This window comes from Amblyraja radiata, chromosome 4 (assembly GCF_010909765.2).
Source record: "Amblyraja radiata isolate CabotCenter1 chromosome 4, sAmbRad1.1.pri, whole genome shotgun sequence".
Taxonomy (NCBI): domain Eukaryota; kingdom Metazoa; phylum Chordata; class Chondrichthyes; order Rajiformes; family Rajidae; genus Amblyraja; species Amblyraja radiata.
This window is the reverse complement of record NC_045959.1, coordinates 120956674-120973532: the sequence shown is the minus strand read 5'-3', so window position 1 is coordinate 120973532 and position 16859 is coordinate 120956674. Positions and strand designations below refer to the sequence as shown.

General features: G+C 44.9%; 2 protein-coding genes across 4 annotated transcripts in view; both read right to left on the bottom strand.

Annotated features, from left to right (window-relative positions):
* The window catches only part of top1mt (DNA topoisomerase I mitochondrial), a 30323-nt gene extending 20785 nt beyond the window's left edge, over positions 1 to 9538 (bottom strand). Inside the window, exons 1-3 of one of the 3 annotated variants that reach the window (XM_033020364.1) lie at positions 9439 to 9538; positions 8245 to 8360; positions 1789 to 1910 (exon numbers count right to left, since the gene is read on the bottom strand). In XM_033020364.1, the coding sequence (XP_032876255.1) occupies positions 1789 to 1902 (114 nt within the window). In that variant the 5' untranslated portion in view covers positions 1903 to 1910; positions 8245 to 8360; positions 9439 to 9538. Of the gene's footprint in view, positions 1 to 1788; positions 1911 to 8244; positions 8361 to 9293 lie in introns of all 3 variants that reach the window. The other 2 variants (XM_033020363.1, XM_033020360.1) reach the window with 2 other exon arrangements.
* Positions 9539 to 15465: 5927 nt separating this feature from the next.
* Positions 15466 to 16859, bottom strand: part of LOC116972617 (uncharacterized protein PFB0765w-like) — a 32562-nt gene continuing 31168 nt past the window's right edge. Inside the window, exon 13 of the mRNA XM_033020432.1 lies at positions 15466 to 15630. Coding sequence (XP_032876323.1) covers positions 15466 to 15630 — 165 coding nt within the window. The remainder of the gene's footprint in view (positions 15631 to 16859) is intronic.

The window sequence follows — 16859 nt, the reverse complement described above, 5'->3', positions numbered from 1 at the left end:
GATAATGTTTTCCCCTTTGTCAGTCTGTGCACCACTGTACAATGTACAATATGATCAAAGGATAATGCCTGCTCTGAACAGACATTTAACCAGCCATCTCAATGAAATTGCTGCAACCTGAATACTTGATATGAATTCTTCACAACTGGTCAAATGCCTGTCCTTCACACTATCAATGTTAACAATGAACATTCATCTCCATACTGTGCCTGTACCTACCTTCAAGAGGCTGAATAATGTCTGAGCAAAACACGTCACTCGTGTTCCTACCACCTCCTCCTGCAACACACTCCGTTTGGCAAAGCCTTTTCCGTTTACGCTATTTCTCTCAATTAATTGGTGAGGCTGCATTTGTTCAATAGACAATAGGTGCAGGAGTAGGCCATTCGGCCCTTCGAGCCAGCACCGCCATTCAATATGATTATGGCTGATCATCCACAATCAGTTCCCCGTTCCTGCCTTCTCCCCATATCCCCCGACTCTGCTATCTTTTAGAGCCTTATCCAGCTCTCTCTCGAAAGTATCCAGAGAACTGGCCTCCACCGCCCTCTGATGTAGAGAATTCCACAGACTCACAACTCTCTGTGTGAAAAAGTGTTTCCACATCTCTGTTCTAAATGGCTTACCCCTTATTCTTAAACTGTGGCCCCTGGTTCTGGAGTCCCCCAACATCGGGACATGTTTCCTGCCTCTAGCGCGAGTCCAAACCTTAATAATCTTATATGTTTCAATAAGATACCCTCTCATCCTTCTAAAGTCCAGAGTATACAAGCCCAGCCGCTCCATTCTCTCAGCATGTGCCAGTCCCGCCATCCCGGGAATTAATCTTGTGGCTTCAGTTCTGGGCACCATGTTATAGGAAAGCTGGAAAGGGTACAAGGAAGATTTACAAGGATGCTGCCAGGACTAGAGGGTCTGAGCTATAGGGAGAGGTTGAGTTGGCTGGGAGTGCAGGAGGATGAGGGGAGATCTTATAAAGGTGTATAAAATCATGAGGGGAATAGATCAGGTCAATGCAGAGTCTTTTGCCCAGAGTAGGTGAATCGAGGACCGGAGGACATAGGTTTAAGGTGAAGGGGAAAAGATTTAATAGGAATCCGAGAGGTATCTTATTCACACAAAGGGTGATTTGTGCATGCCGAAGGAGGTAGTTGAGGCAGGGACTATCCCAAGATTTAAGAAACCGATAGACAGGTACATGGATAAGACGGGTTTGGAGAGATATCGACCAAACGAGGGCAGGTGTGACTAGTGTAGCTGGGACATGTTGGCCGGTGTGGGCAAGTTGGGCCTGTTTCCACACTGTATCACTCTGTGACTAGTGTAAATGGGGCATGTTGGCCGGTTTGGGCAAGTTGGGCCGCAGGGCCTGTTTCCACGCTGTATCACTCTGTGACTAGTGTAGCTGGGACATGTTGGCCGGTGTGGGCAAGTTGGGCCTGTTTCCACACTGTATCACTCTGTGACTAGTGTAGCTGGGACATGTTGGCCGGTGCGGGCAAGTTGGGCCTGTTTCCACACTGTATCACTCTGTGACTAGTGTAAATGGGGCATGTTGGCCGGTGTGGGCAAGTTGGGCCGCAGGGCCTGTTTCCACGCTGTATCACTCTGTGACTAGTGTAGGTGGGACATGTTGGCCGGTGTGGGCAAGTTGGGCCTGTTTCCACACTGTATCACTCTGTGACTAGTGTAGCTGGGACATGTTGGCCGGTGTGGGCAAGTTGGGCCTGTTTCCACGCTGTGATTTCACTCTATGATTCTATGACTCTAAAACAAAAGTAAACGCACCATCTGCCAGTCAAGAAAGAAGTTTTGTCTGAAGATTTTCTTTGTAGTGTACTCATGATCCAACATTTTGGCATAGAAGGTGGCCATTTCTTCTGTTGCAGGAGTCAACCTCATTGGATGGCCTATTCAAAGAATGATTTACAAACAAGGCACCAACATTAGTGAACAAATGATAGCAATTGCAAACTGTAGTCACACAGCACAGAAGCAGGCCCTTCAGATCAACTGGCTCATTCCAACCAAGATGCCCTCTCTAAGCTGCTCCCATTTGCTTGTTTGACCCATATCCCTCCAAACTCTCTATCCATGCAGCTATCCAAATGTCCTTTAAATGCTGTTAGAGAGGTTGAGACGAAAGAAGGAGATGTCAGGCAAGCTGATTCAGTGCGATGCTTGCAGTATGTGGGAGGTCAAGGACACCGCTGGTGCCTCTGGCTGCTACAAATGCGAGAAGTGCATCCAGGTAGAGCTCCTGAAGGGCCGTGTTGGGGAACTGGAGAAGCAAGTGGATGACCTCCGGTTCGCCCGAGAAACGGAGTCGTTCCTTGACAAGTCCTACAGTACGATTGTTACACCTAAGGTACTGGAAGAGAGAAGGTGGGAGACAGTGAGAACGGGAGGGAAGCATGGAATGCCAACGTCCCCGGGTGTTGTACCTCTTGTGAACAGGTTCACCCACTTAGAAGTTGTCGGGACAGAAGAGGTGTTTACACTGGGCGGCGGACTGGCTTGCGATGCGAATAGGGCTGTTGAGCCAGAACTAAAAAGGCCTAAGGCAGGCAACGCCATTGTAGTGGGAGACTCCATTGTGAGAGGTACGGACAGGGGTTTCTGCGGCAACAGACGGGATGCGAGGATGGTGTGCTGCCTTCCTGGTACCAGGATCCAGGATGTCACGGACAGAGTGCAGAAAATCCTCAAGGGCGAAGGTGAACATCCGGAAGTGGTAGTGCATGTCGGCACAAATGATGTCGGAAAGAAGGGGATGAATATTCTGCAGCGTGACTTTAGAGAGCTCGGAAAAATGCTGAAAAGCAGGACCTCCAGGGTTGTTATCTCCGGTTTGCTTCCAGTTCTTCGTGCTGGCGAGAGCAGGAACAGGGAGACACGGGACCTGAATGTGTGGCTGAGGAACTGGTGCACGGGGCAGGGATTTAGATTCTTAGATCACTGGGATCTGTTTTGGGGTAAGGGGGAACTGTACAAAAGGGACGGATTGCATCTTAACAGGTGTGGGACCAGCATTCTGGCAGGCAGGTTTGCCACTGCTACACGGGTGGTTTTAAACTGAATAAGGGGGTGGGGTGTCGAATGGGATAGTGGAGGATGGAGTTAAAGGGAAAGGGTTTCTTAAATGTGTGAGCGTAGAGACAGAGGGGTGTAAAATGAGGGTAGAAGCAATAGGTAGCAAGGTGAAAAGTAAAAGTGGCAGGCAGACAAAACCAGGGCAAAAATCAAAAAGGGCCACTTTTCAACATAATCGTATAAGGGGTAAGAGTGTTGTAAAAACAAGCCTGAAGGCTTTGTGTCTCAATGCAAGGAGCATTCGTAATAAGGTGGATGAGTTGAATGTGCAGATAGTCATTAATGATTATGATATAGTTGGGATCACGGAGACATGGCTCCAGGGTGACCAAGGCTGGGAGCTGAACATCCAGGGATATTCAATATTCAGGAGGGATAGAGAGAAAGGAAAAGGAGGTGGGGTAGCGTTGCTGATTAGAGAGGAGATTAACGCAATGGAAAGGAAGGACATTAGTTTGGAGGATGTGGAATCGGTATGGGTAGAGCTGCGAAACACTAAGGGGCAGAAAACGCTGGTGGGTGTTGTGTACAGGCCACCTAACAGTAGTAGTGAAGTTGGAGATGGTATCAAACAGGAAATTAGAAATGCGTGCGACAAAGGCAAAACCGTTATAATGGGTGACTTCAATCTACATATAGATTGGGTGAATCAAATTGGCAGGGGTGCTGAGGAAGAGGATTTCTTGGAATGTATGCGGGATAGTTATCTAAATCAACATGTAGAGGAACCAATGAGAGAGCAGGCTATTTTAGACTGGGTATTGAGTAATGAGGAAGGGTTAGTTAGCAGTCTTGTTGTACGTGCCCCCTTGGGCAAGAGTGACCATAATATGGTTGAGTTCTTCATTAGGATGGAGAGTGACATTGTTAATTCAGAAACAATGGTTCTGAACTTAAAGAAAGGTAACTTTGAGGGTATGAGACGTGAATTGGCCAAGATTGACTGGCAATTAATTCTAAAAGGGTTGACGGTGGATATGCAATGGAAGACATTTAAAGACTGCATGGATGAACTACAAAAATTGTTCATCCCAGTTTGGCAAAAGAATAAATCAGGGAAGGTAGTGCATCCGTGGATAACAAGGGAAATCAGGGATAGTATCAAAGCGAAGGATGATGCGTACAAATTAGCCAGAAAAAGCAGCATACCGGAGGACTGGGAGAAATTCAGAGACCAGCAGAGGAGGACAAAGGGCTTAATTAAGAAAGGAAAAATAGATTATGAAAGAAAACTGGCAGGGAACATAAAAACTGACTGCAAAAGTTTTTATAGATATGTGAAAAGAAAGAGATTAGTTAAAACAAATGTAGGTCCCTTGCAGTCAGAAACAGGTGAGTTGATCATGGGGAACAAGGATATGGCGGACCAATTGAATAACTACTTTGGTTCCGTCTTCACTAAGGAAGACATAAATAATCTGCCGGAAATAGGTCAAAGGAGTTGGAGGAATTGAGTGAAATCCAGGTTAGCCGGGAAGTGGTGTTGGGTAAATTGAATGGATTAAAGGCCGATAAATCCCCAGGGCCAGATAGGCTGCATCCCAGAGTACTTAAGGAAGTAGCTCCAGAAATAGTGGATGCATTAGTAATAATCTTTCAAAACTCTTTAGATTCTGGAGTAGTTCCTGAGGATTGGCGGGTAGCAAACGTAACCCCACTTTTTAAGAAGGGAGGGAGAGAGAAAACGGGGAATTACAGACCAGTTAGTCTAACATCGGTAGTGGGGAAACTGCTAGAGTCAGTTATTAAAGATGGGATAGCAGCACATTTGGAAAGTGGTGAAATCATTGGACAAAGTCAGCATGGATTTACAAAAGGTAAATCATGTCTGACGAATCTTATAGAATTTTTTGAGGATGTAACTAGTAGCGTGGATAGGGGAGAACCAGTGGATGTGGTGTATCTGGACTTCCAGAAGGCTTTCGACAAGGTCCCACATAAGAGATTAGTATACAAACTTAAAGCACACGGCATTGGGGGTTCAGTATTGATGTGGATAGAGAACTGTCTGGCAAACAGGAAGCAAAGAGTAGGAGTAAACGGGTCCTTTTCACAATGGCAAGCAGTGACTAGTGGGGTACCGCAAGGCTCAGTGCTGGGACCCCAGCTATTTACAATATATATTAATGATCTGGATGAGGGAATTGAAGGCAATATCTCCAAGTTTGCGGATGATACTAAGCTGGGGGGCAGTGTTAGCTGTGAGGAGGATGCTAGGAGACTGCAAGGTGACTTGGATAGGCTGGGTGAGTGGGCAAATGTTTGGCAGATGCAGTATAATGTGGATAAATGTGAGGTCATCCATTTTGGTGGCAAAAACAGGAAAGCAGACTATTATCTAAATGGTGGCCGACTAGGAAAAGGGGAGATGCAGCGAGACCTGGGTGTCATGGTACACCAGTCATTGAAAGTAGGCATGCAGGTGCAGCAGGCAGTGAAGAAAGCGAATGGTATGTTAGCTTTCATAGCAAAAGGATTTGAGTATAGGAGCAGAGAGGTTCTACTGCAGTTGTACAGGGTCTTGGTGAGACCACACCTGGAGTATTGCGTACAGTTTTGGTCTCCAAATCTGAGGAAGGACATTATTGCCATAGAGGGAGTGCAGAGAAGGTTCACCAGACTGATTCCTGGGATGTCAGGACTGTCTTATGAAGAAAGACTGGATAGACTTGGTTTATACTCTCTAGAATTTAGGAGATTGAGAGGGGATCTTATAGAAACTTATAAAATTCTTAAGGGGTTGGACAGGCTAGATGCAGGAAGATTGCTCCCGATGTTGGGGAAGTCCAGGACAAGGGGTCACAGCTTAAGGATAAGGGGGAAATCCTTTAAAACCGAGATGAGAAGAACTTTTTTCACACAGAGAGTGGTGAATCTCTGGAACTCTCTGCCACAGAGGGTAGTCGAGGCCAGTTCATTGGCTATATTTAAGAGGGAGTTAGATGTGGCCCTTGTGGCTAAGGGGATCAGAGGGTATGGAGAGAAGGCAGGTACAGGATACTGAGTTGGATGATCAGCCATGATCATATTGAATGGCGGTGCAGGCTCGAAGAGCCGAATGGCCTACTCCTGCACCTAATTTCTATGTTTCTATGTTTATGGTACCTGCCTGGGGTGAGAGATTGCAACCTTCACGTGGTCCGCCCTGTTTCGACGAATGCAATCAACCTGGCATGCACAATCAAGTAAGATTAAATAGAACAAGTTGTCCTACAACTTTAGGCTGTTCACGCCATACGCAAGAAGAAGAAGAAGAAGATGGTACCTGCCTCAACTACCTCCTCTGGCAGCTTCATGTACCCACCACCCCGTGCCAGAAAGACGCTACGACTCTTTGGGCGACGGAGGAGACGACTCACGACCATACAGGCGACATGTCGCAGGGTGAAGCCTGTATGGTCGCGAATAGTCGCCCAAAGAGTCGTACCTCGTTCTGGTCGCCGCTGGATTTTCAACATGTTGAACATTTTTGGAGACCTGCTGCGACCATGACGGGCGCTGGTAAGTCGCCGAAAAAAATGCGTAAGTGGGACAGGCCCATGATTCTCGTACCCTAGGTAAAAGACTCCATACATTAATCCTATCTCTTCCCCTCATGATTTTAAGATCATCCCCCAGCCTCCGGCGCTCCGAGGAATAATTTCCTAACTTTCCCTATGTAGGGACTTGGAGAGCAGAGGGATCGAGGAGCATAGAAACATAGTTCCCCACAGGTGGAATCACAGGTAGACAGGGTGGTGATGAAGGCTCTTGGTATATTGGCCTTGATCAATCAGCATACTGAGTACAGAAGTTGGGACCTCTCCCTAAAACTCAGGTCCTTGAGTCCTGACAAAATCCGTATAAATCTTCTCTGCACCTTTTTCAGCTTAACGGCATCTTTCATATAGTAGGGTGACCAAAACCGAACACAATATTCCTTCACTCCATAGATGCTGTCTCACCCGCTGAGTTTCTCCAGCAGTTTTGTCTACCTTCGATTTTTCCAGCATCTGCAGTTCCTTCTTAAACAATACTCCAAGTGCAGTCTCACCAACTTCCTGTACAACTGTACACAACATCTGAACTTCTACACTCAATTCCCCAACTGATGAAGGCCAGTGGGTCAAAAGCCTTCACCACACTATCTACTCTCATGGAACTGTACTCCTAGATCTCTCTACTCTAAACAGTGGAGAAAACAATGCAAGTCTGTCCAACCACTCCTCATAGCTAATACTATCTAATTCATACATTATTCTAGTAATGCTCCTCTGCATCCTTTCCACATTCTTCCTTCAATGGGGCAACCAGAACTCCACCCAATGCTCCACATGCAGCCTAACCACAGTGCTATTTTGCTGACTCTTATACTCAATGTCCCGATCGATCTATGAAGGCAAGATATCATACGCCTTCTTTACTGCTCGGTCTACTTGTGTTGCAACTTTCAGGGAGTTATGGACTTGGACCCCAAGATCCCTGTGTACATCAGATGCAGACTTACCCAATAACAACTAATCCCTCCTGAGCTCCTGCTTAATAATGTTCTATTTTGCCTTACTCCAATTTTGTACCTTCTCGCAAGGTCCAGCTTTCTCCCTACTCAAAATAATCTGAACACGGATGAAGTTTTGATCACTATTTCCAAATATTTGGGAATATCAAGTAGATGCACAGAGTCTTTTGCCCAGAGTAGGGGAATCGAGGACCAGAGGATATAGGTTCAAGGTGAAGGGGAAAGGATTTAATAGGAATCCGAGGGGTAACTTTTTCACACATAGGGTGGCGGGTGTATGGAACGAGCTGCCTGAGGAGGTAGTTGAGGCTGGGACTATCCCAACGTTTAAGAAACAGTTAGACAGGTACATGGATGGGACAGGTTTGGAGGGATATAGACGAAGCGCTGGCAGGTGGGACTAGTGTAGATGGGGCATGTTGGGCGGTGTCGACAAGTTAGGTATCACTCTATGACTCTATTTGGAGGGGGGGGGGGACAGGTTTAATTTTAGGCTCTGCATAATAAGAGGAAAGTACCTTCCTCACTCATTATTTCATCCGGCACCCTAACTTTCCTTGTTATGTTTAAATATTTGGCATGATAATGTAAAATACTGTTCCCAGACCATTGTTGCGCTCATGAATAGTTAGCTGTTCAACACCGTGACTCACCATTGTAACAGAATTCAACACTTGCAGGTAGGGGTTCATACACGGGCGCAAATAACGGGCCGTTGTGTTGCAGATACTTCCATTTCACACCACCCTCATAGATTTCTTCTTCCCACCTGAAGACAGAATGTGGACATTTCATCAACTCTTAGAATAGACCAATGCCAATACTTTACAATGACAGGGGTTTGAGCAAAAAAAGTCTACCAACGAGGCAGCATCTATCACGGAATTAAAGCCATCCTCGATAAAGTGTCAAAGGGTCATATCAACTTGGAAAGGACATAAAGGACAATTCCCTATTGTTTTCAAAGCCAAGATGACACTGTATCAGGTACATTCCTTATTTGACCCTTTTAAAATGTCGGATCACATGCGTCCCAAGCCATTCTGAGACTTAGTCATATAGTTAAACAGCGCGGAAACAGGTCCTTCAGCCCAACTTGCACACGTCGACCAACATGCCCCATCTACACTAGTCCCACCTGCCTGCATTTGGCCCAAATTCCTCTAAACCCGTCTTATGCACGTACCTATCTACATGTTTCTTACACATCATGATTGTACGTGCCTCAACTACCTCCTCCAGCAGCTTGTTTCATGCACCCACCATCCTGTGTGTGAAAAAATGACCCCTCAGGTTCCAATTAAATCTCCCCCCCTCAACTTAAAACTCCGAGCTTCACCTTCAACCTACAAGCCTCACGTTAAACCTATGAGCCTCACGTTAAACTACCTACCCACAGGTTTCCATTTTCCCGTCCAAAAATCTCACCCACAAGACAATAATTTTCCAATAAGTTGAGTACATTAATATGTTAATTCATGAATGGACAGAGAAAGTTTTAGGAGTAAATACTTCAACAAGTGTATTTTACTAGACAACCCGTTTTTGAAAACATTCCTTATACGATCAATTTGCACCGAGCTGCAGAATTGAAAGCCGTAACTGACTGTCATAACTGACATGCTGACTGGTTAGCACGCAACAAAAGATTCTCACTGTACCTCCGTACACGTGATAATAATCTACACTGAACTGAACTTACCACTTGAATGCAAAGTGTACATTCCGAACAAGAGTAGCTGTGCTTGTTAAAGAGGTCAGAGACACACAAGTATGCTTAACGTTGACGTTAATAGCGGGCGTTTTTGTCACGGAGGCCATAGCTCGTAACATCACGAAACACTGACCTGGCGATGAGATCCCCATGCTTAGCTTCCTTCAACAGGGAGCGTCCATCAAGCCCATCTCATTCTCTTGTGAACTTTCAACCCGGAAACACTTCCTGTGGTTCTGCTCATTTCTTTCCCCACAACACAAAAATAACACTTTGCACACGATAACTGATCCTGCAGACCATAACTCACCTCACCTTCAGTTCCTACTCACATTTGTTGTACAAGTGAACAGACATTGAGATAAAGAAAAGTAGACGAGAGAGGAATAACTAGCTTCATTTATTAGTGGTGGTTTCAAATACTTTGCTTCACTTTAGAATATTGTTCTTTGCAAATTCTCAGGCATTCAGGATCTTGAACTTGCTATTCTGGGCCAGTTGCTTTTTGTGAATTTATCTTCATGAAGGCCGTTCTAACCTCTGTGACAGTAACCGTGGGAAGAAGCACCCTTGAGTCTGAAGGGCCAGGTGTCACCTCCCTGTTGGCCTTCTGCTCCAAGCTAGCATAGAAAGCATCCAGTTCATTGGTGATGGAGTTGCCTGATCTTGCCTTGCAGCCACTTACAGTGCCCTCCATAATGTTTGGGATCAAGACCCAGCATTTATTTATTTGCCTCTGTACTCCACAATTTGAGATTTGTAATAGAAACAAAATCACATGTTGTTAAAGTGCACATTGTCAGATTTTATTAAAGGGTATTTTAATACATTTTGTTTTCACCATGTAGAAATTACAGCTGTGTTTACACATAGTTCCCTCATTTCAGGGCACCATAATGTTTGGGACACATGGCTTCACAGGTGTTTGTAATTGCTCAGGTGTGTTTAAATGCCTCCTTAATGCAGGTATAAGAGAGCTCTCAGCACCTAGTCTTTCCATCACCTTTGGAAGCTTTTATTGCTGTTTATCAACATGAGGACCAAAGTTGTGCCAATTAAAGTCAAATAAGCCATTGTGGGACAGAGGAACAAGAATAAAACTGTTGGAGACATCAGCCAAACTTTAGGCTTACCAAGATCAACTGTTTGGAACATCATTAAGAAGAAAGAGCTTACTAATCGCAATGGGACTGGCAGGCGAAGGAAGACCACCACAGCTGATGACAGAAGAATTCTCCCTATAACCAGGGCTGCCAACATTGGGTGAGAGTGGAGAGTGAGAAATTGTGAGGCAGTGTAGTGACCGAGGGGTGGAGGGTGTGGGATGGGAGAAGTTCCCCCTCCCACGGTAGGGAGCTTTTGCATTTTTCAGCTTGAAATTGTGCAATCTGGTGCATACTGCAGTGAATCTTTTAACTACACTTGAATGCAACATTTATGCTTTAAATTGGATTAGGTTTGAATAGTTAGGCTAAATGATATTCCTAATTACAACCATAGTAGAGCCAGGCTCTGATCAACAGGTGCAGCACATGAATGACCTTGGTATATTCATGTATGGAAATCAGATTATAATTCATGCTATTATGCATATAGAGAGAGAAACAAAAACATAGAAGCAAGGCAAGAGGAGTCGGACTTCCATCACTGTTCTTAACAAATAAATGAATCAACCTTACCCATTGACTATAGAAACAAGACAAAAATAATGCCGCAATTCAACCAAGTATATGGTTCAATGAAATTAAAACATATATATATATATCCACACTGACCAGCAATCTACCATACACCAGTTCCATCCTACACGCCAGGGACAATTTACAGAAGCCAATTAACCTACAAACCTGCACTTCTTTCGGATGTGGGAGAAACCGGAATATCCAGAGAAAACCCATGTGGTCATAGGGAGAATGTACAAATTCTGTACAGACAGCACCCATAGTCAGGATCAAATCTGGGTCTGTGGTGCTGTAAGGCAGCTGCGCCACCGTGCCACCCCATTAAATTATTTTTTCTGTAATATATTTATTATGGTGTCACGCCAATAAAGATGAACACATGATTCTGATTTCTGCCCTTAGTTGGATAACACACCTCTCCAGTCATTGTGTTTTACATCTACATGGCTGGTTTTCAATCTCTTCAGTCTGAAGGTCTCAACCCGAAACATCACCCATTCTTTCTCTCCAGAGATGCTGCCTGTCCCTCTGAGTTATTCTAGCTTTTTGTGTCTATCTTCAGTTTAAACCACCATCTGCAGTTCCTTCCTACACTCTTTGTTAAGCGAAACAGGTCCTATTCTCATAATATTATTCACCTCAACTAAGTCTTTTCTTCACTTCCGTTGCTGCAGAGAATACAATCCCAGATATCAAATCTTACCTCAAAGTGAAAAAAAAATTCCAGCCCTACCAACATCTTCATAAATCGCCCCTGGATCCTCTCCAGAGCAATTGCACCCTTTCTACAGCGTGTCATAGTCTTACAGCATGGAAACAGGCCCTTCATACCAACTTGTTCATGCAGATCAAGATGCCCCATCTAAACTAGTCCCATTTATCCACATTTGGCCCATATCCCTTCAAACCTTGTGTGTGCCAGTGTAAGGGCGCGGGTCAGTGTGTGTCACGTTGTATGTGACAGCGCGGGTCAGTGTGTGTCACGTTGTATGTGACAGCGTGTGTCAGTGAAGCAACGACAACACCCAGAGTGAGGGGAAATTCAGAGACTTGGCGACATCCAGGGAGCGTTTCCATTTCTCCTCTCCCCCTCCCCCAACTTCCCCCCCTGCCACCCCGGGAATGCGGGCCCGCCCAAGTGCTCTGTGTCCAGCTGGGGTTGGGGAAGGTGAGGGTCAGTGTCCCGGGGGTCGGGAGATTCATCCCGCGGCTCCGGAGGCGGCACCGACGCTCCCACTCACCCGGTCCGCTCCTGGCTCCGGGCCGGAGTTAAAACTCCATGGGGTGTGCACAGAGCAGCCGACAGACACAGAGCCACCGGAGGTGTGGGTGGGAGGTGTGAGCATGCCTCAGAGGTCGGTGCTGGGACGACCGCCGTGTCTCACCTATCGCACCATCTGCATGGGAATTGTGTAGTTTAGTTTAGACTATAAACTGCTTGAAGTTTGCGATTCATGGACATCACCAGTCTTTAGTTTAGACTCTAAACTAAACTTTTTTCCACCCCCCCCAAATCATCCCGCGGGCCGGATTGGACCCGTTCGTGGGCCGGTAGTTTGATAGCCCTGCTTTAAACCAATGCCCTATAGTTCTTGAATCACATATCCCGGGAAAAAGACTATGCATTCACTTTATATATTCCCCTCATGGTTTTTACTCACCTCTAAAACAATTGTTGCTTTATTTTGAATTTCCAGCACCTGCAGATTTTGGTTCCATGAATGTCAAATGGAACCATTAGTACTGCAGTTACATTGTCATTTTAAATAGTGTGCGATGGGCTTAAGCCAATCAAATTGCTCTTTCTTTACGGGAAACCCGCTGACAGAAAACTATTCTCATTGGTGAATGTGGAGGAGATCTGGAAGCCTTGGGCGAATTGAATGGCCAGTGGCTTTATTTATTTATTTACTTATTTGAGCACGAGAAAGTCTGTGATCAGCGTGAGCGTGAGAATTGTGTGAAATGTGTGATTCTCACGCTCAATGCGTGAGAGTTGGCAGCCCTGCTCTACCAAAGAAAAATCCCCAAACACCTGTCCGACAGATCAGAAACACTCTTCAGGAGTCGGGTGTGGATTTGTCAATGACCACTGTCCGCAGAGGACTTCATGAACAGAAATACAGAGGCTACACTGCAAGATGCAAACCACTGGTTAGCCGCAAAAATAGGATGGCCAGGTTACAGTTTGCCAAGAAGTACTTAAAAGAGCAACCACAGTTCTGGAAAAAGGTCTTGTGGATAGATGGGAAGAAGATTATATCAGAGTGATGGCAAGAGCAAATTATAGAGAAGGAACTGCCCAAGATCCAAAGCATACCACCTCATCTGTGAAACATAGTGGTGGCGGCGTTATGGCCTGGGCATGTATGGCTGCTAAAGGTACTGGCTCACTTATCTTCATTGATGATACAACTGCTGATGGTAGTGGCATAATGAATTCTGAAGTGTATAGGCACATCCTATCTGCTCAAGTTCAAACAAATGCCTCAAAACTCATTGGTTGGCGGTTCATTGGCAAGACAATGATCCCAAACATACTGCGAAAGCAACAAAGGAGTTTTTCAAAGCTAAGAAATGGTCAATTCTTGAGTGGCCAAGTCAATCACCCGATCTGAACCCAATTGAGCATGGCTTTTATATGCTGAAGAGAAAACTGAAGGGTACTAGACCCCAAAACAAACATAAGCTAAAGATGGCTGCAATACAGGTCTGGCAGTGCATCACCAGGGAAGACACCCAGCAACTGGTGATGTCCATGAATCGCAGTCTTCAAGCAGTCATTGCATGCAAAGGATACGCAACAAAATATTAAACATGACTACTTTAATTCACATGACATTGCTGTGTCCCAAACATTATGGTGCTCTGGAATGGGGGGACTACGTATAAACACTGCTGTAATTTCTACATGGTGAAACCAAACTAAAAATACCCTTTAATAAAATCTGACAATGTACACTTTAACCACATGTGATTTTTACTATTACAAATCTCAAATTGTGCAGTACAGAGGCAAATAAATAAATGATGGGTCTTTGTCCCTAACATTATGGAGGGCACTATATCTTATTCAGACCTCGCCACATTCTCCATGTGTCCGAGTGATTATACTGGGACTCAAGTTTGTCTCGGTAGTGTCTCTTGTCATCCTTGATGGCTTTGCAGAGATTATAGCGGGTCTTCCCGGGATTGTTTGACTTATATGCAGCGGACCGGACCTTAATCTCAAGGTTCATCCTAGGTCTCTTAAATGCTACTATTGTGTCTGCTTCCACTGCATTCTAAGCCCACACCACTCTCTGTATAGAATACCTGCCCCACACATCACCATTAAGCTTTGCCCCGCTCACCTTAAAGCTATGCACTCTAGTCTTTGACATTTTCACCCTAGGAAAAAGGCTCTGACCGTCTACCCAATCACTGCCTCTCATCATTTTGCCTATTTCCTTCGTTCCATAGATGCTGCTGCACCCGCTGAGTTTCTCCAGCATTTTTGTCTACCTTCGATTTTCCAGCATCTGCAGTTCCTGCTTGATCATTTTATATACTTCTATCATCTCCCCTCAACCTCCGACATTCCAGAGAAAACAATCCATGTCTATCCAACCTCTCCAGGTAGCTAAAGCCCTCTAGTCCAGGCAGAATTCTAGTAAACCATGTCTACACCCTGTAGCATCTTTCCTGCGATGACCAGAACTGCATACAATACTCTAAATGCCGCCAAAGTGGCACAGAGCTGCATCTTGACTACCTGACTTGTATTCAATGACCTTAACAATGATGGCAAGCATACCATACACTTTCATTACCACCCTATCTACTTGTGCTGCTATCTTCAGTGACCTATGAATTTGGACTCCAAGATACCTTTGTACAAAAATGCTGTTAAGGGTCTTGCCATTAACTGTATACATTCCCCTTGTATTCAACCTCCCAAAGTGCGACACCTCACACTAAGTCTAGTTAAACTCTATCTGCCATTTCTCTGCCCATTTCTGCAGCTGATCCATATCCAGCTGCATCTTCTGACAGCCTTCCTCACTGTCTGCAACTCCTTCAATGTTGGTGTTGTCAGCAAACTTACTCACCAACCCATCCATATTTACCGCAAGGTCATTCTCTCTCTCTCTCCCCCCCCCCCCCTTCGATCGACCTCTCTCTTATGATCTACCTCTCTCATTACCTTGAGTTGGAAGCTGCTCTCTCTCTCTCTCCCCCCCCCCCCCCCTTCGATCGACCTCTCTCTTATGATCTACCTCTCTCATTACCTTGAGTTGGAAGCTGCCGTCTCACCTGTTTAACTGCACATTATTTCCAAAACGTGGGGATGAAAGAAACTCCGTACAGACAGCACCCGTAGTCAGGATGGAACCCGGGTCTCTGGCGCTGTAAGGCAGCAACTCAACCGCTGCGCCACCGTGCCGTCATTATTTACAATGATACAAGTGATATATTACACAATAATCCTAAAGCTTTTAACCGTACCATTTCCATTTAGCTTCTTCTTTCTTATTCTTTTCCTCTTCTTTTTTTAGGTGCTTGGTTTTTTTCTCCTTTTTCCCTTTTGCTTTGCCTCTATTTTTCACATCCTTTCTTTGCTTCACAGATTTTTTTCCTTGCCTTTTGCAACCATATGACGTCTGTTATACAAAAAACAGTGTGTTGAAACAATTTTTATCTAGTAGAGCAGGGTTGAAACAAGGTTAATTACAAGCGTTTGATGTGCATATGATGACCGTTTCAGTTTTGGGCCTGTACTCGCTGGAGTTTAGTAGGACGACAGGCGACCTCATTAAAACATACAGAATAGTGTAAGGGCTGGATAGAGTAGACGTGGAAAGGATGCTTCCACTAGTGGGAAAATTTAGGACCAGAGGCTACAGCCTCATAATAAAAGAACGTACCTTAAGAAAGGAGGTGAAGAGCAATTTTGGCCGGTGAATCTGTGGAATTCATTGCCACAGACGGCTGTGGAGGCCAAGTTAGTGGGTATTTTTAAAGCGGAGATTGACATGTTCTTGATTAGTGCAAGCGTCAAAGGTTACAGGGAGAAGTCGGGAGAGTGGGGTTCAGAGGGAGAAATAGATCAGCCATGATAGAATGGTGGAGTAGACTTGGTGGGCCAAATGGTCTAATTCTGTTCCTATGACTAATGAATGAATGAACTCAATACTACTGATATTAATTAATTTTTAAATATAGTGCATATTTTTTGGTTGCTAAGGAAGAAGTAGTAAAGACTGTGTCAACCTGATCTCACTTTGTGCTCCAGTTATTTATTAACTAATTTTGAAATAATATTCTCGTGAAAAGGATGATGAATTAATAAGAATGTTAAAGCAGCTTTCCCACACATATGGAATGAGCTGGTATAAAACCATGAAAAGGATAGGGTCCTTTTCCCAGGGGAAGGAAAATCAAGAACTGTAGCGTATAGGTTTAAGGTAAGGCGGCAAAGATTTACTAGGAAACCAAGGAGTAACTTTTTTCAAGAATGTCATTGTTCTGTCTGGGACATCTGACAATAAAAGACTCTAGACGCTTAGCCCAGGAGCTGGTGGGTGTATGGAACGAGCTGCCCGAGGAAGTAGTTGTGGTAGGTACAATAACATTTAAAAGCATTTGGACAAGTAGAGTTAGGAAAGATTTAAGAGCGATATGGGGCAACCACAGGCAAAGGAGACTAGCTAAGATGGGGCATCTTGTTCAGCATGGATGAGTTGGGCCAAAGGGCTGTGCTATATAACTATGAATTACCCGATGATAGCTTGTGCGCTGGCAGAGACATCAAGGGTGAGGCAGGCAGAAATGAATCATCTGCCGGCCTCACTGAATATGGTTTGAAATGACTGCTTCATCTTTGACACTC